This window comes from Petaurus breviceps, unplaced genomic scaffold (assembly GCF_028583685.1).
Source record: "Petaurus breviceps papuanus isolate PSGF00001 unplaced genomic scaffold, PetGlider_PUasm1.0 90137, whole genome shotgun sequence".
In the NCBI taxonomy this organism is placed as follows: Eukaryota; Metazoa; Chordata; class Mammalia; order Diprotodontia; family Petauridae; genus Petaurus; species Petaurus breviceps.
The window spans coordinates 136,558-160,735 of NW_027187183.1; the positions used below are offsets into that span (position 1 = coordinate 136,558).

Genomic DNA, 24,178 nt, shown 5'->3' on the forward strand with positions numbered 1-24,178 from the left:
AGTCCCTGAAAACTTTCATAAAGGAGATGATTAAGGTGAATATTATGTTTCATACCTACTATCCATTTCACATACAATCAACCCATCTCTATAGGAAATTAAGAAGTCTTCCACTGTCTCAATGTGAACATCTGTTTAATGGTCTTCCATAGCCTACTGAAGTAGAAGCAGCAAAGTTCTTCCTTCCTTCCTTCCTTCCTTCCTTCCTTCCTTCCTTCCTTCCTTCCTTCCTTCCTTTCTTTTTGGAGGGGGGAAGGCAGGGCAATTGGGGTTAAGTAACTTGCCTAAGGTCACACAGCTAGTAAGTGTTAAGTGTCTGAGGTCAAATTTGAACTCAGGTTCTCCTAACTCCAGGGTCGGTCCTCTGTTCACTGCGCCACCTAGCCGCCCCTAGAAACAAAGTTCTGATGGAGACATGGTTCAAGTTATCACAAACCTCCTATAGATTGTCAACACAATGTTCGGTCATTTTCTTCAGCAAACCAAGTTACTGCAGAGCTAGAATTTGTTTTGTGTAATAATTTAGTGTTACATAAAGATATTGCACAGTCACTGCAGAATGCAGTAGAATTCCCAAATGAGAGATTATCTCATCAGAACAGTCTCACTGCCAGGGAATGGAAGAGCTTTATCATAGGAGTTGCTTCTTCTGTTCTACGTACTTTAAAAAGTGCTTTGAAAGACTGGCTTTTACTACCAATGTGCACAATTTTAAGGCAGTTAAGGCACATTAACTGTTCAAGTGAAGACAGCCTAACTTGACTTTACTATATTTAGTGGATTAGTGTTGGTTTTCAAATTTTTGAGAAGGAATGTTTTCCATTCATTCAAACCCTTAGAATCAGTTTCTATTTAGCTCAAGGAAGGATTTGGCTTTTTTTTTTTTAATGGGCTTAAACTGCCATCAGATTATGACCAACAGGGTAATCAAAGGCGACATGGTAACTATAGCAGTTACAAAAATATCTGTTAATTTTCTATTCTATGTTTATGGCCACTTTTTTTTGGTTGTTTTAATTGTATAATAAAAACTTCTGAACTTAAACAATAATATTAATGCCAATTTGTCAAATAGACTGCCAGCCAGCAAAAATTTAATTTACAACCACGAAACTTCAGACTTTAGATTTATTTAGGGTTATTTTATACAGGTTTACATAATATCTAGTTTAATCTAGAACAAAACAGCTCAGTGAAACCCTGGTCTAAATATATTTGTTTTACATATTTAGCAAGAAGATACATTAAACGCGGCTTCTTTTCAGCTTATGGTACTGAATGTTCGTCTACACAGGACTTCCTTCAAAAGCTATAATTAAGGATCTTCCTAGTTTATCAAAAATACAAGTCCAGCTGAGGTCTTCTGGCCCATTTGCTAGATGATGGGTTTGAAATTTCTTTTTGATTGCATACTTGAAGCTTGCATAGATCATTTTACTTTTGAGAAGTGCTAATTCTGGGGCTTGTAGAAAAAAATTAATTCTTCTTTTCTTGATTCCTTTGTTTCAAAGCTTGCATCACATACAGTGTAGGAACAATCCTTTTCAGGAAGCGTTCCCACAAAATGCTTGAAAGGATCTGTAATGGTTACACCAACATCTCTCCCACTGAGGTCTCTTTGCCTTCTTCCACAATGATGTATTTTTTTTTGTCAGCACTGAAACAAAAGATAACTGCCTTCTTTCTTTTCTTGATTTCTTCTGATGTGGAACATTTCTGAACTTTCACATCACAGAAAATGCAGAATACTTCATCAGTTACTTGTGCTCTGAGGCCATCTGTCCAAAGACCCCAAGTCAGAATATGGTCAGGTTCCTGGACTGGTGGGCAGAGAAGTGGGAGAGCAAAAAGTCTGGACACTGCTTCTTTCAAGAATGTGGAGGGTAGGTGGAGGGGTCTTCTTCCCCAAGAGGGGATGGAGGAGACACTATGGCTGAGGTGCCCGGGCTGCCCAGGAAAGCCAGTTGGCAAGGGAGCGATCCCCTATCTCTTCCACAATTCTGCTATTGTCACTACAGCAACAGAAAGGAGCTTCACAGGAATGAGGACCACTTTGTACCTTACTTTATTTGATGGGTTGCTGTGGTCAAAGAATTCATCACCTAGCAGTCAGCCTAATGAGGCCTCTCTTTATGTGGCTATGCTAGTCCTGGAAAAGTAGGACACATGTACAGAGATAAGTATAATACAAAGACAGAAATGAACAGGGTGAGAGGAGCAAGAGATCGGACAATGCGCCACAGGAAAATCTGAGAAAGAAGAATGTACTAACTCAACTGATCACGGAGGCTTCTTAGAGCTAACACTTGAAGGAAGAAAAAGATTTTGAAATGCAGAGTTGCAGTAAAAGTGCATCCCAGGCATAACATGAGTTACATAGAACACATGCAATATTCCCTGCCTGTTTCTGACTGATCAACCAATCATCAAACATTTATTACATGTCTACCATGAGTAATCACATGTATGAGAACATTTGATTATAATGGAAATAATTAACTCCCTAGCAGCTCCTGGCCAATGGTGACTCAATGCTGAAAGGACATTTTGTCACGGCATGGCAAACCCTGAGTCTTCCCTCAGTTCTCCCCTGGAGTCTCATGATCCTTCCCCTTCGAGGCATGGGGGAAATTGACATTTGTCCTTCAGGACTATAATTCCCAGAAGACCATGCAGCCAGGTCCCAGATTCTTTCCCTTTGTACAGGGAGAAAAGGCCTAAATACCTGGTTATGTAGGATTTGGGGCACGGCTTGTATGAATGCACAAAGAGATATGGAATACCAAGTCCAGGCAATAGTTTAGTCAGCCTGTCTGGCTGGAATGTAATGTTGATGATAATATATACCTTGCTTTCAAGCAGTTTACCATTTTCATGAGGCGGCATACATCAACATCTGAGTGGTACAAGAATTCTTTCCATGAAAACACCTGCCTTTACAGGGGCTCTAGAGGCAGAAAGGCAAGTGGATGGCAACCATAGCTTCTCAGAGTTCAACTTCTGCATAAATCACCAGATCACCATTTGGCCTGAGCTGCTCCAGCTCCCAGACCCCCTTCAGTCTCTCTCTGGCATGCAGAGCAGGACACAAGCCTCAGTGCAGGTTCCTGCAGTTTTCATCCCAAATCCCACCTGGCAACCAATCAATAATCATTTATTAAGTACCTACTATGTAAGAGCTATCCCTCTGTGTATTCAGGAACAGACTAGCCTGGGTTCCTAAAGGCTCCTTTGAAATCAACCCAGGTTAATTTAGTCTAGGATTAGGGGTGGCCAGGTGGCTCAGTGAGTAAGAGCACTGGCTCCAGTGTTGGGATGACCTGGAGATCGAATCCCGGGCTCAGACACTCAGTACCACACCCAGAAATAACTGCCTGTGTAACCTTGAGCAAGTTACTTAACCCCAATTGCTTTAAAAAAAAAATTAGTCTAGGATTGGATACTTAAAATCAATCCCTTTAAAACTCCTTGAGATTAAGTATTATTTCAATTTTTTTGGTATCTGTATCCCCAGGACCAGATGCATCACCTGCCACATAATGCCTGTTGATTAACTGATTATAACTTATTTCATAACTTTATCTAAATGTAGCTCAGACCACAACCTATTAAGATTCCTATTTCCTTCCCAACTTTAAGTAACCCAAAGGACTATATGTTCACATTAGAGACAGAGATAGAGATTTTTACTGAATGGAATAAAAAGCAGAAGACACAGCTTTAAAACCAGCAGGACACTCCCTTGAGAGGGGTGAAATCTGACATCTCCAGTCTCCTCTGGCTAAGTTCTTTGTCAGAGGCTTCACTTCTGCCAAGGAAGCGACCACACTTAGAGGCTATTTGCAAAGAAGGGTAATCAGACATCTGTAATATCAAAATCTAATATCAAAGTCACAAAGAGAGGAAAGAGAACAGTCTCATCCCCTGACAGATGAGGCTCCCCAAATATCCTGACTCTTGGGGAAAAGATATAGCCTCCTGGCCCATCACCAAGTGATACCTGGACTCCAATGGCCACTTAAAGGATTTCTTTGTTTTTGTTTCTTTTTGAGGGGGGAAGGTAGGACAGTTGGGGTTAAGTGACTTGCCCAAGGTCACACGGCTAGTACGTGTTAAGTGTCTGAGGTCGAATTTGAACTCAGGTCCTCCTGACTCTAGGGCCAGTGCTCTATTCACTGCACCACTTAGCTGCCCCAAAGGATTTCTTTAACATGTTTGACATCAACTTCTTTTGTCCCCACCTCCCCACCTCAGACTTAGGGCTTCTACGTCAATTACAGTATGCTGGAGTGCCACAGCCCATGCAGCATCTCAGGCAAGATGTCCCCACGTCTTCTTTGGACCTGTCTGCCACAAAAGAGCTGACTACTTTTGTTCCAATTACCTTTAGCACAGCATGATGGGACCTTCATGGCAACTCCATTTACATTAAGCCCTTGAGACTACACAAACCACAATTTTCCATCCCCTTGGTGCCATTAGGAGGAGTATAACACAAGGGATAGAAAGCAAGGAACAAACTCAAGTCATTTCAAACATGCAGCCCATTCAGCCAACTGAGATCTAAAGGAAATGAGAGCTGAATCATCCTCTGTGTCCCACCCCACCCCCACCAAGTGAGGGTGCAGCCAAAGCTTCTGTCCCAGCCTTGGTTCTCTTTTCTTTCTATACCTTCTCTCTTGATGATGAGGAGTTCAATTATTATCGCTATGTAAAGGATTCCTAAATCACTCAGTCAACCCTTATTTCTTTCCTGAGTTTCAGTTCCATCTCACCAACTGTGCCTGTCAGACATCTCTGACTGAGCCTCTGGTCCTCAAACTCAACATGTACAAAACAGGATTCATGATTCTCTGTTAAACCTGCTGCTTCTCCTCCAAACTCCCCATTCCTGTGGAAGGCATCATTATCCTTCCAGAAATCAATGATCACAACATCAGAAGGGTCCTTGATTCTTCTCTGTCTGTCTGTCTGTCTGTCTCTCTCTCTCTGTGTCTGTCTGTCTGTCTCTCTCTTACTCCCCACAGGCAGTTAACAGATTTTGCCAATTTTCCCTCCACAAAAATCTCTCACTTGGATATGTCCTTCTCCCCACTCATATAACTACCATTTGTGTTTCATAACTTCTCCATCTCCTGCCAAGATTACTACAATAATCTCCCAGTTGGTCCCCCAGGTTCCATTCTCTTTCCTCTCTGCCCCAGCTTGCATCTTCCACATAGCAGCCAACAGAATCTTCCTAACGGGTCACTTCCTTCCTCAAGAATGTTCAGTGACTTCCTGTTACCTCCAGGAAAAAAGGCAAACTTCTCATTTGGCAAGTAAATCCTTTCCTATGTTATAATAATCAAGCCTGGCCCCGGAGAAGAGACATGAGAATATACCTCCCACCATTCTTTGCAGAGGTTGGGACCTATGAGTGTGCATCACTGGGTATCATGTCACACTTGGCTATGTGTTGGTTAATTCTGTGGAATTGTAGGGTTTTTTCTCTTTTCTTTGTTATAAGGAAGGCACTTTAGGAGGGGGAGGAGGAGGGGAGGTTTATATTTGGAAATGAAAGTGCTGTAAAAACAAGATATCAAAATAAATTCTAAATTAAAAACACTTAAACAAATCATAAAAAATAAAGCCCTTCAGAGTCTGGCTCCAGCCTATCTTTCCAGGCTTCACATACTCTATGCTCCAGGCTACATACTGGCCTATGTGCTCTTCCCCAAATTCAGCATCCCATATCTAGCCTCAGCATCTCTGCACAAGCTGTTCCACATGCCTGGAATGCCCCCCCCCCCCTTTTCCTCTCTCTTTCTCTTCTCCCTCCTCTACCTCTATCCTCCCTCTCTTATAATACAGTCCCCAGCTTTCTCCAAGGCTCAGCTCAGGTGACTCCTCCTATGAGCAACCCTTCCTGGTTCCTGTATTGTTAATGCTCTCATTCTCCAATAAGATAATATCTGTGAAGTGCTCAGCTTGGGGCCTGGATCCAGCACTAAATAAATGTGTGTTCCCCTCCCTTTCTCCCTATTGTACCAAATTAACTAATAAATTATCCGTGTAAATACTATTGCCCCCTCCCCCAAGGAAATCCTAAGCTCCTTGAGGACAGGAACTGTTTCTGTTTTGTTTCAGCTTCCCTGGTTCCCAGTATAGTTCCTTTCTTCCTCATAGTGGATGCTTTAAAAATGCTCTTCAAATAGAACTATTGTCAAGGAAGCACTATGAAAAGTCTGAGGCAGCAGAGGTTACCTGAAGGGTTCTGGGAAGGCTTCATGGAGAGAACACCTTAGATGAATTTTGAAGAAAGGGAGGAATTTCCACAGAGGGACACAGTTTGGAGTTGGGGAGGGGTAAGGAACCCCAGTCATTCTATCTGGAGCAGGGGTTTTTTTAGTCATTTTGTGCTATGCACCACCCTGTTGACAATCTGGTGAAGTCAATGGGCCCCTTCTCAGAATGTTTTTTTTTCCTTTTTGGAGGGCAATTGGGGTTAAGTGACTTGCCCAAAGTCACACAGCTAGTCTTTGTGTTAAGTGTCTGAGGACAGATTTGAACTCAGGTCCTCATGACTCCAGGGCTCTATTCACTGCACCACCTAGCCACCCCTCTCAGAATGTTTTTAAACAACTGAAGGAAATGCTAAATTTCAATTTCAAGAGATTGGTAAAAACAAAGGTAGAATTTTTTTCCCTATCCAAGTTCATGGAAATCTATCCACAGACTCTTAGGGTAGCTCATGGAGCCCAGGTTAAAAACTCATCTGCACAGAAGTGATCATTTGTTATCTGTACAGAAGTAATAATTGGATTGATGAACTGGGAGAAGACCTCTAATGAGGGTTGATGGCCACCAAAGGCTCAGAGTTCTCAAGAATCCCACCAACCAAGGTCCCTTTCTGGTTTTGGGGGTAGGGGGTGGGGGTGGAGGAGGACATACAGAGTGGGTATTGGGATCCCTAAAGTCCATTTTGAATGCCTCTGACATTCCAGAGACAAGTCCTTACCTGACACATAGTAAGTGCTGTCTGATGTCCCCCCTTTGTGTATGTGGGTTGACCTATATATATATCTATCTCTTTCTAGGTCTTCCTGCTGACCTTTCCCCTCCTTACCCTCACTCTTTTCCTACCTAGGCTCGGCTTACAGGACTGAATTGTTTCACAACTGAGCCACCCAGCAGAGATTGGAACTGGGCCCTATCTGTGTTCACACCTCACCGTTATAAAGGCAAAGTTGCAGAGGGGGTGAGGAGGAGGAGACTGTGTTCAGGGGCCTCTAGGCCCCTTCCTGTGGTTTTGTCAACTGTGAATACAGGGGCGGCAGGATGAGGGGGGAGTATAATGCTGCTGAGACATACTGGATATGAGTCACTAAAGACAAGTGAATCAAAGAAAAGGGAAGATTAGGGTATGAGGTATTAGTCAAGAAGGGTAGAAATATCCCCCCCCCACCACCACACACACTCGAACACACACATACACACATACACACTGGAGGGGCCAATAGATATGACCCATCTTCTGGGAAGGGACCTTTCATTCATATATTGGCATATGACCTTAGAAAAAAGTCCCCCATTTTCTGCCCCTTTGTTGGGGTTCCCACCTTCAGAAAAGAGGAGAGACACATAGGGTTCTAGGATAGGTCTTGGGGAGGAGAAAGGGAACCATCCTGGAAAACTCCTTACGTGCAGTCAGGAGGGCACTGGACAGCTCTGAAAATAACAGACATTTCTCACAATGTGCGTGCCCCAAGGTGATGAGTCATTGGTCTCTTTCTTGGCCATAGATATAGGTGTTCTGTTAATTCAGGGTTCAATAGATTTTTTTTTTTTTTGCTTTTTGGAGGGCAGTTGGGGTTAAGTGACTTTCCCAAGGTCACACAGCTAGTTTTTGTGTTAAGTGTCTAAGGCCGGATTTAAACTCAGGTCCTCCTGACTTCAGGGCCAGTGCTCTATTCACTGTACCACTTAGCTGCCCCCGTCCAAGAATTTTTTTAAAAATATTTTTACAACTGTCTTTCAATATAATTGGTTTCCTTTATAAACCTATATGTTTTACTTTATTCATTTAAAAGCATTATTCTGAGAATGGATCCATTGGCTTTACCATCCTGTATATGACATCAAAAAGGTTAAAATTAACCCAGCAATGGAAGCCCTGGCCCTTACCTTGTGAGTTGATCTGGACCCTGGTTTTTCCCTTCTCTGCTCTGCCCTTTTGCTGACCCTGCCCAGTATCTCCATGACAGAATCTCCCTGATTACTGATGCTATAAAGAATGTGCCCAGTTGAACCCCACTGCCTCTCTGGTTCTCCCCTCCAACCTGAAACCCTGAGAGACAGCATAGCCCGATGTCTCACACCATATGGGCACAGACATTCAAGGATGGGAAGTCCAGAAAGCAGCAAGATTAGCCTGTGCAGTTACCATGGTTACCATAATAGCAATGAGAACCAGCACCTCTTGGCATCTCCTGCCTTCCCTCCAGAAGAAACGGGAGAGGAGAATAGAGGGAACTCTTCTTCCTCTTTCAGTTTCTTTGTCTCAAGGCACCAGAAGGCTTGGCCCTAGGGGAAGCTGCTTCCAGGGTGACTCTCAGGGTGGGCCCCTTGCCTCTTCTCTGAAGCCAGCCCTGGGCTCCTCCCTGTTCCCTTCAGGCTGACATATTTGGTTGCATTGCTCTAGAGCCTGTGCTGGGCCGGCCCATTGCCAGAGAGGACTGCCAGTACCTGTCTCCTGGCACTGGTTTCCCCCTCCCAAATCATTATCTCTCCAGAAAACTACTTTCTCTATGGTCAGCACTCCTGCCTTGCACCCTTCTTCCTGGGGGCCAGCTGGGGGCTTACACGCCACCTTTCACTTCTGGTCTTCCTTTTCAGGCCCAGTGCCCCCAGACACTTTTAAATCTCCACACAGAGGACCAAAGGGTGATCAAAGAGTCAAAAGACCTTAGAGGAATTGGGGTTACAAAGGCTAAGTGATTTGCCTAGGATCTTTTTTTTTTTTTAAAGCAATTGGGGTTAAGTAACTTGCCCAAGGTTACACGGCCAGTTTTTTTTGTGTGGGTGTTAACTATCTGAGGCCAGAACTGATCTTGGGTTCTCCCAACTTCAGGGCCGGCGCTTTACTCACTGCGCCACCTAGCTGCCCCTTTGCCCAGGATCTTACAGTTAAGAAGTGACTAAGGTGGAATTTGAACATCAGTCCTCCTGACTCCAAGTCTAATTTTCTATTTCTTACACATCTAGGTGCAGCTAAATAAATAGCACAGTGGATAGAGCACTGGACTTGAGGTCAGGGAGACGACTTTAAATTGTATCTCAGCTGTGTGACACTGGGCAAGTCACTTAACCTTGGTCTGCCTGGTTTCCCCATCTGTAAAATGGGGATAATAATAATAATACCCACACACACCCACTCTGTTGTTGTGAGGATAAAATGAGATATTTTTAAAGTGCTTTGAAAACCTTAAAGCTCTATGTAAATACTAAATTCTTCTTCTATTATTATTATTATTATTCTACACTGCTTTTAATAGTGATCAACCCCCTCAATGGTGATGCCCCCTCAGCTATCTCTAGAGCCAAGAGGCCACAACTTGGTCCAAGTCAGAGGTCAGAATACAAACCAGTGCATAACCCCTTTTGTAGCCCAACTCAGTGAGGATCCCAAGGGCTGGGCCTTCCATGCAGAGCCTGGATAAAAAAGGGAGTGTGCAAGAGTTCTGAAGAAGGAAGAGTGCCAAAGAGGAGCTAGGTGGCTCCAAACACCCTCCTCCCCCTGGGACATTCCCTACTAGAGAGCACCCCATCAGAAAGAAGAAGAACATGGCCCACCACCTCTTCTCTTCTTCATACTCCCCTCAGCCCAGACCATGTGTCTCTAGAGACTGAGTCACAAAAACTAAAATCTCACAGAAAAATCTCTTTCCACTGCACAAGGTAGAATAACGAGACTCCCAACCACTTATCTGAGATCTCAGAAGCCCCCAGGCCCTACCCTGAATGGTAGAATAGCAAAACTCCAGGGAGACAGTAAGGCCAGGCCAGCCCCTCCCCTCCCATTCCAAGATGGGGAGGGGGCTCCTCAGGGTGGTGAGGAGGAGAATAGAAGACTCAGGCTCTGGGACTTGGGGTTGACTGAATGATTCATTCTTTGTTCAGACTCCCTTTCGTGATGGAAATACCAAAGGGGGTGGGGGGGGGCTGCTCTCCTGATAAAAGCTAAGAGCTACAACTGTTACCATAGTGATATACAGTTGAGACTGTAGGATGAGGGGCTTTGTATGGAGTTGGAAGCAGCAGAAAAGCTGAACTGGTTGGGAAAGAAGGAGGGGCTCAGGGGCCATGGATTATCCTCTTGGGTGGGGCCTTCTGGTGTCATTCTTACCAGGGACTCCTGGATCTACCACTTGGGGGGTATTGGGGTGGAGAAGGTTGTATTGGTGGGAGAGAAACGTTCCCATTCAAGAAGCATCTGCCTGTTCTGCTCTGGATGTGGGATCAGAGGATCCTGGGTACAAATCTCAGCCTACTACCCGTTCTACCTCAGGCAATAATAGCAAACAGCAACAACAACTAGTACTTATGTAGTGCTTTAAAGTTTGGAAAGCTTGTTGCAAATGGTGCCTCATTTGGCCCTCACAAAAACACTGTCAGGTAGATGCTATAATTATGTCCAATTTATAGATGAGCAAATTGAGGCTAAAAAACATTAAGTGACATCCCCAGGGTTATACTAGTAAGTATCAGTTGCAGGCTTCTTCCTGACTGCAAGTCCGGAATTCTAACCATTGGACAACCTAGCTGTCTCCAAGTCAGCTAACTACATTGGGTCTCAATTTCTTCAACTATAAGGCTGAGGTCCTCTGAGGTCTCTTCCAGGCCTAGATCTATGATCCTATGACCTCCTGTAATGAGAATGTAAATTTTAAAGATCTTCCCTGCCCCTAGGCTAAAGTGCACGTGGAGCCTGGGGTAGGAGTCTTGTTTTTCAGTAGATACTTTTTGATTGGCCAGTGGGTCCAAAAGGTTGTTACATTCTCTGAGCCAGGAGAAGGCTATATAAGCCCTGATGTGTAGCTTTGTTTTGGGACTCACTTTGAGAAGTGTTCTGTGATTTGATCTGAATTCTGGGAAGCCGTTGTTGAGAGTCCCCCGACTTTGAAAAAAACCCAGATGTTGACCAGATGTAATGGTTGGACAGTTTGGAAATCTGTCTACTTGATCTGTCTCTGTCTTGATAATTCTGCCTGTATATTTTGAAGTTCGGGATGCTGACCTTTTTCCCCTGAACAAGGTAAACGATATATGGTCTGACTGATTAAAGTAAGCTTGTTAACCCATTTTGAGTTGTTTTCCTTTAACAAAGCAGATCCAAGAACCTGTGGTAGCAGCAAACCCTGAGGATGCCGGGGTGCTTGCCGCTACACCTCCCATGGACCACAGAATTCCCTCTGCTTCCAAATACCTTCTCTGACCAATGTCCACACTGAAAATTCCAGGAATGTTTAGGCTTCTTAACTTTTAATCCCCAATTGTGAACCTTGAAGCCATTCCCCTATGGATTTAGGAGACCCAGACATATGGGGAAGTGGTTGTTTGGCTCCTGGTTATCATTCATTCCCTCCAGCCCAGGAATCAAGAGCTCATTAAAGAATAATGCTCACATCTTTCATCAGCTCCTCAGTTGGAGTATCCCCTCCCATAGCCCCAAAGATGGGGTACAATCCACACACAGTTTAACTAAGCCTAGAAGATGGGAGGTGGAGCAGATATGCTCATGCCCCAAGCTTCACCCTAAAAAACATCTTTGGCCTGGGCTATTCCCTCAAGCCCATATTAAATCAAACCCCCAGTTTCCTTCAGTCAGTGTAATAAGATGCTGGAAGCAAGGGCCATCAGAGCTGACCTCTTACTGCCCACCAAAGCCACTCTTTTCTTTGGAGCATGGGCTCTTAATCTGATGTTCCCCCCACCTCAGGGGTCTGCAGATGGATTTCAGGGGGTCTGAGAACCTGAGTGAGAAAAAAATTGCATCTTTATCTTCACTCATCTCTAACTGAAATTAAGCATTTCCTTCCATTATAATTTTTTTTTTTTAAAAACAACACTTCATTCTGAGGTAAGGTACAAAGGCTTCACTAAACTGCCAAGACACACAAAAAGGTTAAGATCCCCTGGGGTGGAGGAATCAGACAATCAGAGTGGTTGACAAGTCCTTGGAGGGAACAGGACTATAACCAGGTCAAGTGATGTAGACATCCTGGCAGCTGTGCAGAAAAGGGAATGGAAGAAGGGAACAAGCATCTATTTTGTACCTACTGTGTGAAAGGCACTGTGCTAAGCACCTTACTGAAAGGAGTCCCATGTTACAGTTGAGGAAACTGAAGCAGACAGAGGTTAATTGATTTGCCCAGGGTCACATAGCTAGCAGATAGCTAGCAGGCTAGATCGATTCTAGGACAGATTTGAACTCAGGTTCTCCTTATACCAGGTCCAATGCTCTTACCATTGCACCACCTAGTTGCCTCTAGGGCAAGGGGAAGATAGGAGGACTGGACACTGTGACAGGAAGCAGGTGTCTAAGGTGCTAAAAGCAAGCCCCCACTAATCTGACTCCCCTACTGCACCAAGATCTTCAATTCAATAACAAACATTTGTTAAGCCTGTCCTACAAGCCCGGTTCTGTGTTAGGTGCCAAAACCACAAAGACACATCAAAGGTCCTGTTCTCAAGGAGATCCAGCCTAACGAGAGAAGCTGTGATACAAGGTAGAGAAAGGGCTTTGAAAGATGGGAGGAGGAAGAGATGACTTCTCCCAGGTGGCTGATGGAGGTGAGGGAAGTGAGCCTGGGAAGAACTCACCCAAGAGGTATGTGAGGTAGACCCCAAAGAGAAGGACATGAATGGGTGGAGATGGCATTAGGATGCATTGTAATCTCACAAAGATGAGAGAAGTCTGAATGAGAACCATGGAATGTGAAAATGTAAAGGCTGGTTTGAATCTCAGTTCTCCAACTTACCCCCAATGTGACCTTATCCCATTCCAGTTCCCTTATCTTTAAAATTGAGAGGGTTGGACGAGTCCTTCCTACTCTAAATCTATGCTCCTGTGATCTTATGAGGGAGTCTGGGCAGGTAGGTTGAGGCCATGTTGTGGGATGGCCAGAATTGGCCTTTTATACCTAATTTAAATGAAAAAGACTTCTTTTTTTTTTTTTTTGCTTTGGGGGGGGAGGGCAATTGGGGTTAAGTGACTTGCCCAAGGTCACATGGCTAGTAAGTGTTGAGTGTTAAACAGATTTGAACTCAGGTCCTCCTGACTCTAGGGCCAGTGCTCTATTCACTTTGACACCTAGCCACCCCTATGTGATAATATTTTGAAGGCAGAAATGACAGGATATGACTGTGTGGGAAGAGACAAGAGTCAAAGGTTATGAGCCTGGAAGACTGGGAGGAGACTAGGAGGAGGTGCCATTAACAAGTAGAAAGGTTAGTGGGAAGGGTACTTATAGGGGGAAATCAGATTTCCCAGCTGTATAGGTCCATCCCTATTCCTGACTCTCTACTTCACTCAGGCTAAGGGTAGAAAGGAGTTGGCACTACATGATTTAATATATACCTCTTCTTTGGACACAAAAGAACAGGGAAACAACACCATCCCTCACTTCCCAAAACTAAAGATACCATTTATATACTGGAGTCATTCAAGGTCCCCTAGCTGCTTTCCCTCCCACCTCTACCCCCAACATACACAATACAGATCTTTCCTTGGAGTCTTACCTTGTAGACCTGAGAGAAGAAGCCACTCCCAATAAGTTCAGCATCAAAGTTCTCCCAGAATTCCAGCCTCCGGACAGCTGTTCGTAGTCTCTGCCAGCGATCAACCTGGAGATATGTATCTGAAGATTCCCCATCATAGGGTCCTGGGCTGGATGGTTCAGGAGGCATCGTGCCTGTCTCACACATGGTGGGGACTGCTAGAGGATGATAAAGCAGAAGGCTCGGGACATAAGGACAGATCAGTGTGTGTGTGTGTATGTGTGTGTGTGCGCACGCGCACGCACACACGCTCAAGAGCTCCAGTGAGAGTGCTCAAGGCACGTATGTGTTGGGGGGGAGGGATTTGCATGGTCAAATGTCCCCCAAATGGCACTACCAATGTAACTGGGACCCAGCCAGTATCTGATTCCTAGCCCAGAGCCACAGGCAATGATATTCTTGTCAGCACTAATTGTGTGACCTTGGGAAAGTCATGGGATCATAGAGATATAGCTAGAAGGGACCCCAGAGACTATCCCCCTCCTGAGGAAACCTGGGGAGGTTAAATGGGGCAAGTAGGAAGAATCAAATATGAGAAATGAACACAGGTCCTCTGGTTCTAAAGTTAATGATCTTTCCATTGTACCATGAATGTTAACTCTCTAAGCCTCAGTTACCCCATCTGTAAAATGGGACAATTCTTTTACTCCCTGACTCGGAGGAAAGTGTTTATAAATCTTCAAAAGTTATAGAAATGTGAGTTGTTGGTATTGTTATCTCTACTGCACAAGTCACTTTTGCTCTCTAGACCTGTAAAACAGGAACAATAACGGTCATACTATTTCTCAGCCTTGTTGTCAACCTCAAAGCTTAAACCCAAACAGAAGTTATTATCATCACTGATTTTTCTTTGTCTAGTAGCCAAATTCCTAAGCAAATTTCTGAGGTCAGTGTCTGGATTACTCTTAGCAGCATTTGCACCATGGCACCCTGGGCCACTGCCCTTTCACCCACCGAGCCACCTGGTGGCACACAAATGGCCCCCTCCACCCACCTAGATGGCTGCCACTGCTCCTGCCCCCCACTCTGACTTGGGCCTCTAGTGCTGGTGGCAGAGGCTAGGACCTGCTGGACTTGAGCAGCCCTGACCCCAGTCCTTCCCTATTGGGTGGCACACGAGGCTGGGGGCAGGGCCCATTCCTGTTGTTGTTGTTCAGGGCGATGTTTCTGGAAGCCATAGCTCCCAAGGGAGCAAAGTAATAGCTTCAGCATATGCTTCTGACAGCTCCAGGAGAAGCAGGGTAAGCTGGCCTCCCGCCCAGCTGGAGCAAGGGCAACACCAGCACATTTGGGAGAATAGACACCATTCTGCTTCTAATCCAAAGGATCTCAAAGCACTTTCTACCTAGCACCACCTAACACCACTGGGGTACTATCAGTGCTGCTCTGCCTGAGCTGCTGAGGAGACAAAGGCACAAGAGCTCTGAGGCCATCTTGAGCAGCCCTTCTCCTTCCTGTCGGTACATCCCCACTGGCCTCCACTTCATCCTCATAACCATCTCTCCTCTGAACCCCAGGAATGGTAGCTCAAGCTTGATTGTTCACAAAGTGGTTGCCTCTCTTTTTACAAAAGAATGAGTCTCCCCTCTGGAGAGCTTCCTTCAAGCCCTGCCCAGCCTAAGACTGCCCTGGGGTCTTGTCGGAAGGAATCTCTATTGGGCTCTCCAAGCTGGAAGGGGCCTCAGAGGTCACCCAGTCCACCTCTCCACTCAGTGCATGAATCCCCTCTACAATAGCTCTTTAAACAGTTCCAGGGACAGGGAGCTTTCTTCTTCATAAAATAGCCACTTCAAATGCTGGCCATCTCTAGCATTTGGAAACATCTTCAAATTGACTCCCAAAGTATCTCCCTTCCCTTCCATGGTCCCTAGCTCTGCTGTCTGGGACCAAGCAGATCAAGTCTGATCCATCTTCCCTGGAACAGGTCTTGAAATATTTAATGAGAATGATCACATCTGCCTTCAGCCTTCTTTTTTCCAAGCTAAACACCCCCAGTTTCTTTCATATGACAAAGTTTTAAGACTCTTCACCATCTAGGAGGGAGGAGGGAATAAAGGGAAAAGCGTTTCCAGCTCTCTTCCCCCCCCCAGCCCAGCTCACTCCTCCCCTCCATTCCCACGCTGGCAGGGGCCTGCCAGCCAGACAGACTCTGTTTTTCAATAGCTCTCTGTGTGGCTGCCGGGATTCCTGGAGGAGGGCAGGGCTCTCACTCTCCAGCCCTCCCTCAATGAACTGTTTGTCCTCTGCTAGGGGCGGCCCCTCCATCTGACTTATGGCCCCTTGCAAACCCCAAGGCTGAGTGAAGGCTCAAAGTTCCATCTGGAAGGGGAGATGGAGTAGTGGGGAGGCAGACAGTCTGAAGACAGGCTTAGGGGCACAAGGCAACAGAGCAGGAAAAGAAAAGTCCTTATTTGTCATGAATCCAAAGAGAAAATGAGAAAGCACTTATCAGCAGTGAAGACTGTCAGAGCCTGGGATCACAGGTCAGGATGGGTCAGAGTGGCATCTCCTCTGGGGATGGTTAAGAACAAATCAGCTGTCAGTCTGTCTCTAAATGTATCCCTTACAGGGCCTCAATGGCCTCTCCAGGTACCTGGTGTGTCCTAAGAACCTAATATCTCAGCAAAGACTGGAATACAGGGTCAGGATGGCTCAAAGTCACAAAATATGAGTTGAACAGGATCCTGGAAGCCTTCTAGGTCAACAAAGGCTCCCCACTCCAATATATCCAAATGATTGCTTAACTTTTGGTGGAGGGCCTTCAGTGAGGAGGAATCAGGGGTGTGCTAGAGCCAGCTCAGACCACAGAGAAGAGCTGATTGTTAAATTTTCAGCGTGAGTTTTCAGCTAGAAAATCTGCAAAAAGCTACAAATCAGGGTTTGATTTATTGTTTTGTTGATTGTCTAGACTGAAGCAAAGGACGGAGAAAATGCTAATAATGCAAATTATTTCCTGAGTATTTTCCCTTTCCACCCCCACCCTCCAGCAGTTTGATAAACAATTGTCAGCACACCCCTGGGAAGAACGAATTACCTCTTAGAACAAATCATTCCATTCTTGGATAGCTCTGATTCTTAGGATGCTTTTTCTTACATTCAAGCCTAGGTCTGCCTCTACACAGCTTCTACCCACAGTGCCAAGATCTGCCCTCTAGGTCAAGCAAAAGAAGTCTAATCCCACGTCCATGTGACAGGCCTCCCATCATCACCCTTAAACCCTAAGTCTTTTTTCCTCCAGGTTAAACATCCCCAGATCCTTCAGCCAATTAAATCCTTCCTCACCTCCTCTGGACACTTTTCAGCTGATTAATATCCTTCCCAATTTGTGGAGCCCAAAATTGAACATCATATTTTGATTGTCATCTGACCAAGGCAGAGTACAGCAGTTCTTACGCCTACCTTGATCTGGTCACTATGATTCTATTTGGTCTAAGGTGACATTAGCTATCTTGGTTGCCCTCTAATGTTATTGATTGACAGTGAGTTCCCAGTGCACTAAGACCTTCAGATCTTTCTCAGACAAATTCCTGCTAGCCATTCCTTTCCTAGCTTGTGTTTAAGTTGTGGTTTTTTTGGTTTGTTTGTTTTGTAGCTAAAGTAAAAGATATTTATTCCTTTTAAATTTCCTTTTATTAGATTTGGTCCAACAACTTAGACAACCAAAGGTGTCAAGAATGAAAAGACAAGTAAGATAGAAAAGGAGGAAGAACCATAATGGTCACTTCCTAAAGTTGAAAGGGACAAGCAAAGCTCCCAAGACAACGCCCGGGTAGCACCAAGTACAGGGATGCCCACTGACCAGGAAGACAGAAAACAGGCCAGTCAGTTTGAACTAGGTTCAATCAATCAACAGGTTAAGGGCCTAATCCTGGTCAGGCCTTCTGTCAGCTGCTGGGAATATAGACTAAAACGAAACTGTCTTTGTCCACAAAGGCTTATATACTGTTGGAAAAAAGTAGCAGGTACAAAAATAAGGCTATATAAAGTAAATTAAAGGTTTTGGGGATTGAGGGTCACTAGTAGATAGGGATGATCAAGAAAGGCATCATAACAGAGGTCCACTTGAGCTGAGCTCTAAAGAAAGCTAAGGATTCTAAGAGGCTGAATTGAGGAGGGAGGGCATTCCAGGCATGGGCCCAGCCTAGGCAAAGTTACAGAGGTGGGAGATGCAGAGGAATGTATGAGGACTAGCAAGAAGGGCAGTTTGCCTTTCTGGGGCAGCCAGGTAGCACATCAAGTAAGAGCACCAGCCCCAGTGTCAGGATGACCTGGGGATTGAATCCAGGCTCAGATACTTAGCACCACACCCAGAAATAACTGGCCGTGTAACCTTGAGCAAGTTACTTAACCCCAACTGCTTTAAAAAAAGGGGGGGGGGCAGTTTGGTAGCACTACAGAGTGCCTGAAGAGGAGTAATGATAAACCTGGAAAGGGAGACTAGGATTGTGAAAGGCTTTAAATGCCAAACAAAGGATTGTATGCTTGATTCTAGCAGCCTGGTGCTTACGTAGTCAAGCCTGTTCTTTAGGAAGGTCATTTTGTCTGCTGTGGACCATGGACTAAAGAGGGGAAAGGCTTGAGGCAGGTTGACTAAGTAGGATGTGATCACATTACCTTCTTTCTGAGATCTCTACCAACAAAACCTGAATTAATTCCTTAATGCAAAACCTAACACCCTGCTCTGAGATTTCAGGGTCCTAGTCATTTTTCCCAGATAAGGGAAAAGAGAGGGGTTACCAAAAATGGGGCCAGCATCCCAACATACTCAACCCAGACTCTGGGTCCCCTTGAGACTGGCAGTACATTTCCCCATTGTAGTGTGCAGCACTGGCCTCCTGGGCCTCTGAAAGGGCCCCTCCCCTTGCTCTTCTTGCCCTCAACCTCACAGATGCTCACCTAAAGGCTTCCCCAGCTTTGTGGTGGCCCCTCACTGTGTGCTTACTTCCTGGGCTTCTGAAGGAGCATATGAGGGAGGGAAGGAGGGGCCCTCTTCCTGAAACATCCTCCAGAGTCCTCCCAGATCTTGGAATATCTCAAGGACAAGGAAAAAGGAGGAGGGCAACATTTCCCCTCCACAAACAGACCACTTTGAAGCAGGAATGGAAGTTCCCCAAAACAGGCACTTCCTGCTAATTAATCTTGGCTTTAGAAGGAACCCTGCCCCTGTTTAGCCTAGAAGTCAAGGTATAGGCTGGGTGGGGTAAGAAATGATTAGAGAAGGAAGGAAAGAGGGGACAATGAGAGTTCCATTGAGGACAACCTCTGTTTGAATCACCACATTGCCTCTTAGCTGGCCATATCACCAGAGGTCATGTCACGTTTTTGGACCCCAGTCTGTAAATAAGGGAGTTGGAATAGATGACCTCTTAGGTTACTATTAGCTAGAAAATTCTAAAACACCTTTATTTCTGCCCCAGAGAGCCCTGGCTGTAAAATAGTTTCCTTTTGAGTTTCAACAGGAACACACATACATACACTCCCCTTCCCTCCAACCAGTCCAATGGACCAGCCTTTGCTCTGGGTTCTGAGGTTCCTGGGGAAGTGATACCATTTGACTTCAGAGAATGCCCAGCCACCCTACTGAAAAGGAAAGTGCCTCCAGGCTACCAACCCACATCAGCAAACTTCCTGGGTCTGACTTCATTAATCTGGGGGCCAAGGTTTTGAATCCCACCCCAGATTCCACAGTAAAAGCACAAACACACTGTCCCCTTGTTTCTCCCCACTCTCAAACAACATCTTTAAAAATCAGTGAAGAGGAGATAGTCACACAGTTCTGCCAGGCACAGTGTGGGTGTGGTATGTCCAGGCTTCTCCAAGGAGCCACAGTGCCCGCTGGCAAGCTAGCTCTGGGCACCCCCACCATTCCAGGCCTCTCACCACCCTTGAAGTCACAGACCTGAATTTAATAGGAAAAAAACCTTCCTGGCAGCTTCACTGCACAGCATAGACAGAAATTCCTCACCCTGCTTCTCCAAGGCAAAAAGCCATCCTTCCTCTCTGCTCTTCTACAGGAAATGGTTTGAGTGAATCTTCCTCCTCAGCCTCCCTCGAGCCTGACTTTCCTTGATACTGCAGGTAAAATCTGGGTGCCCTTATAGCATAGCATAGGTTGGCCCCCAGTCTGCCAGCATGTGGAAGAAAAGCAAGGATGTCTCTTCCCTCTCTTTTCCACAAGGACAATGCCAGCTTAAGCCTGACTTTCCCACCCTCCTAAAGGGACATTCCTGGAAAAAGGAAGTCCTTTAACTCCAGGTCCAAAGTGAGTCTCCCAATACATACCCAAAATGTGATTTTTCTACCACCCTGCCCCCCACCCCATTGTCTAGGGATCAGGCAACCTTTATCTGAGGAGATAATTACCAGGCAGGAAGGACTTAGCTCTCTGCCTTCTGCTCTTCCAGAAGATTTAGTCACTCCTGAATAATGGGTATGGGGAGGGGATGGGCCCAAGCACTATTACTCACTTAGAGGCCTTCAGTGACACAACTACAGGCAGATGGACAGAGAGAATTCTAGCTTGAAGCATCCTACCTGCTTGAGCCAGTCCTGTGCCTCTGCTTCCTAATTGTCTCCAATGAGTTTAGACTCTTGGGCACCCAGCCTGAGACAGACTGGGATCATTTCTTATAATGGAGGGAAAATTCAAGGGGTCCTTGGCCCCCTGAGGAAGGGGCCTCCTTTGGGGATCCTGAAAGTCTGTCTGACAAGGAGACCCAGAAAAACCCTAAAAGAAAGAGTCAGGCATGAAAGGCTACACTCTGACAGGCCCATTCACCCACCAAGCTCAGCACTGACCACTCAGAGGCAAAGGCTAAAGCTAGGCAGCCTCCCAGCTCTTCAAAGTTTTCCCATTTCCAAAGAACTGGGCTTGGACCCCATTGTTGCTGCTGCTGTTGCTGCTACGTGTGCATATGAGAATCTGTGCATGGTGGTTTGTGTGCATATATGAGGTAGTTTGCTCTAGTGTGTGAAGGTTTGTGTATACACGTGGGTGTGTATTTAGGATTGAGTGGATGTGTTTATGGATATAAATGTATGTAGATGGGTACAGTGTGTGAAGGATGATGAGGAAATGGGCGCTTGAATTTGAGAGCACACGTGTGAAGTGTGTGCCCATGTTTAAATGTGTGTTTATGAGTGTGTGTATGTGTATCTGTGTATGTGTGTGCCTGTGCATGCCCATACCCAGATGCAGGCACCTGTGCCCTCTGTTTATAGATGTGCCTGTCAGATGCTGCCTCCACACACAGAACTCCAGCTCATGCCTGCTCTCAGCACTAGTTTCTATGACACCAATTTTCAAGAGTTCTGTCTCAGTGAAATGTCTGGTTTTTCACACACCTTGGAGGAGTGGGGGGAGGTGATAGGGGGAGGGGCAGAGACAATGGCTGAGGCCAACAAAGAGTTATGCTGGACAAGGAAGTTCTTCCATCTCCCGATCTCCACTGAGTAAAGAGCTAGTTTCAAATTGCATGAAAAAGAGTTAAAGTTACAGCTTCTTGGCTGCAAAAGTTACCAAGGTGGTGAACAGGCAGGGGCTTTTGCCTTCTAGAGGCTGTGAATGAGAACCAGAAAGTCTGGCATCTGTCTGGGATGCTGCAGGTGGAAGGAGATGAGGGAATGCAGGAAATGATGTGTGAAGGCCATTTTCAGGCCAAGGTCTCTGTCTTTGTCCCATGTCTTCAGGCAGCACCCAATTTGGCAGGTCATGAATTCTAGGCCAGCAAAAGGCCCATCCTTTAGAGTCAACAAATCCAACCAGAGCTGTCCCTACATACAACCTAGACAGAGCAAGACTGGAGGGTATCATAATTTCTCCTCCTGCCATAACATGATGCTTTCCTCTCTTACTTGGACTGAAATTCACACCATTTGAGTCACTAACAAGTCACTACAGGGACAGGGATTCTGTCTCTAGAAGGTCATAGCAAAAAAGCATACATTTTTACTGGAAGCAGTCTTCTTTTATTGGTACAAATGCTTATCAGCAATCATCAAAATCAGCAAAAATGTTTATCAGATTTTTGAGGTGATAACCGAAGGCCTATAGGATGAGATACAGGATCACAAGATTGGAGCTAGAAGGAATCTTAGAATTCATCTGGTACAATGCCCTCATTGTTCAGATGGGGAAACTGAGGACCAAGAAGGGAAGTGATTTGCCTAAATCCTAGCAATAAAAGCAGGCTGCATAGCTCACTGGAAAGAATATGGAACTAGGTTGTAGTCTCAGCTCTGTCACTTACTGGTTGTATGACTTTGGCTAAGCCTCCATATCTCTGAGCTGGTTTGTTCATTTGTAAAACAGGGAAGTTAGACTAAATAATGTCTAAGTTTTCTCTTATTCACTCAGAAGAAAGGGGAGATAGGATGGGCTTTGATTCTAAGGGCATTTTGAAGGTACATGAGGCAGGAATGAAGATAAAGGTACCCTGAGAACAACAGGGGAAGAAACATGAGGTGGGAGGGAAGCTACTCTTCCTCCAAGATAAACTCCACCCATCTTACTTTTCTTTTTTTTTAAAGCAATTGGGGTTAAGTAACTTGCTAAAGGTTACAAGGTCAGGTGTTTCTGGGTGGGTGCTAAGTGTCTGAGCCTGGATTCGATCCCTCCAAGGTCATCCCGACTCTGGGGCCAGTGCTCTTACTCACAGTGCTACCTGGCTGCCCCACACCCATCTTACTTCTAAGAGCTCCCAGGCTCCAGATTAAAAAACTACAGATAGGGTGGCCAGGTAGCACAGCGAGTAAGAGCACCGGATCCAGTGTCAGGATGACCTGGAGATCGAATCCCTGGCTCAGACACTCAGCACCACACCCAGAAATAACTGGCCGTGTAACCTTGAGCAAGTTACTTAACCCTGATTGCTTTAAAAAAAAAACAAACTACAGATAACAATTACATGCAGTTCATTTTAATGTACTAACAAAGACACTCCCTTTTATAGTCACTCAAGACCACGCTCCCTCCTATCTATGATAGCCCTGACCAGGTTAGAAAAATACAAGGGTGGGCTTCACAGGGAACGTAGCTAATTCCAGACTCAGGTACCAGACCCTTGGGGCTTTCCTGGGATACGACCAAAAGAAGGCTCAAAGTCCTCCTTTCTGTACGTCTCTTTTCAGAGAGGTCCAGTTGCATCTTCCTCCAGATGATCTGAAGTCAGCCTAGGCAGCCACCCAGCAATGCCACACCCAGCTGATAATGACAGAGCTGATAAATGAGTGCTGGCAGAGAACCCAAGGAACATGTGTTAGAAAACGTGACAACGATCAGGCAGCTGGCCTCCTGGGGCCATTCAGGTACCTCCAAAAGGAAAGAAAATTAACACCAAGTATTGAACCACAACAGGGAAGCCAGGCCAGGATACAGTCTTTCCAGAGTTTCCTTAGGAAAACAGGCCCTTGCCTATTTTACAGATCAAACGATTCCCAGTGAAGTTAATTTCTATAAAGTGAATAGTTTCCTCACTGATTTCCATTATAAAATCGGAGATGTGTTCCCCAAGAGACCTAAACATAATCTCTGGTAGACTGTATCTAGACTCATGGTATGCTGAATCTAAGCCAATGCCCATCCAGAAAACCATATCCCCTTTATTTTTCCAACACCTACCACAGATCCTTAATAACTTTTGTTGAATTGAATTGAATTGCTTCATAGTACTTTCCCAAAAGGGACATTCTACACCATTGCCACCTTTTTATTTTTTTTATTTTTTAATTTTTTTGCTTTTTGGAGGGGGGAAGGTAGGGCAATTAGGGTTAATCGATTTGCCCAAGGTCACACATCTAGTAAGTGTTAAGTGTCTGAGGCCGGATTTGAACCCAGGTCCTCCTGACTCCAGGGCTGGTGCTCTAATCACTGTACCACCTAGCCACCCTGACTGTCACCTTTTTAGATCATAGGAATTTCTCCAGTTCATGTCTTCATTCCATGGCTATAGTCCCTAGAACATGACACCTCCCCCTTTCCTTCTGTTAGAGTATTTATACTCTGGGTATTTGTATTTGTTGTTTAGTCATGTCTCACTCTTCATGACCCCATTTGGGGGGTTTTCTTGTCAAAGGTACTGGAGTTGTTTGCCATTTCCTTCTCCAGTTCATTTGACAGATGAAGAAACAGAGGTAAACAGGGTTAAGTGACCTGCCCAGGACCACACAGCTACTAAGTGTCTGAGGTCAAATTTGAACTCTTGAAGATGAATCTTCCTGATTCTAAGCCCAGTATGCTATCCCCTGTACTACCTAATGGCTAAAATGTTGGGCTAGGAAACTATTTCACCAAAGTTCCTTCTAGGAAGCTTAAAAATTCTGTAAATTTGTGGTTTAATGTTCTATAAAATGAGTTGGT

At 45.2% G+C, this 24,178-nt stretch overlaps 1 protein-coding gene and 1 pseudogene across 1 annotated transcript in view; both read right to left on the reverse strand.

Moving 5' to 3' along the window:
- The window catches only part of LOC138176717 (uncharacterized), a 51,809-nt gene that overhangs the window by 12,876 nt on the left and 14,755 nt on the right, over positions 1 to 24,178 (reverse strand). The window contains exon 3 of the mRNA XM_069107539.1: positions 13,783 to 13,979. Within this exon, the coding sequence (XP_068963640.1) occupies positions 13,783 to 13,979 (197 nt within the window). The remainder of the gene's footprint in view (positions 1 to 13,782; positions 13,980 to 24,178) is intronic.
- Positions 319 to 2,886, reverse strand: LOC138176696 (destrin pseudogene; annotated as a pseudogene).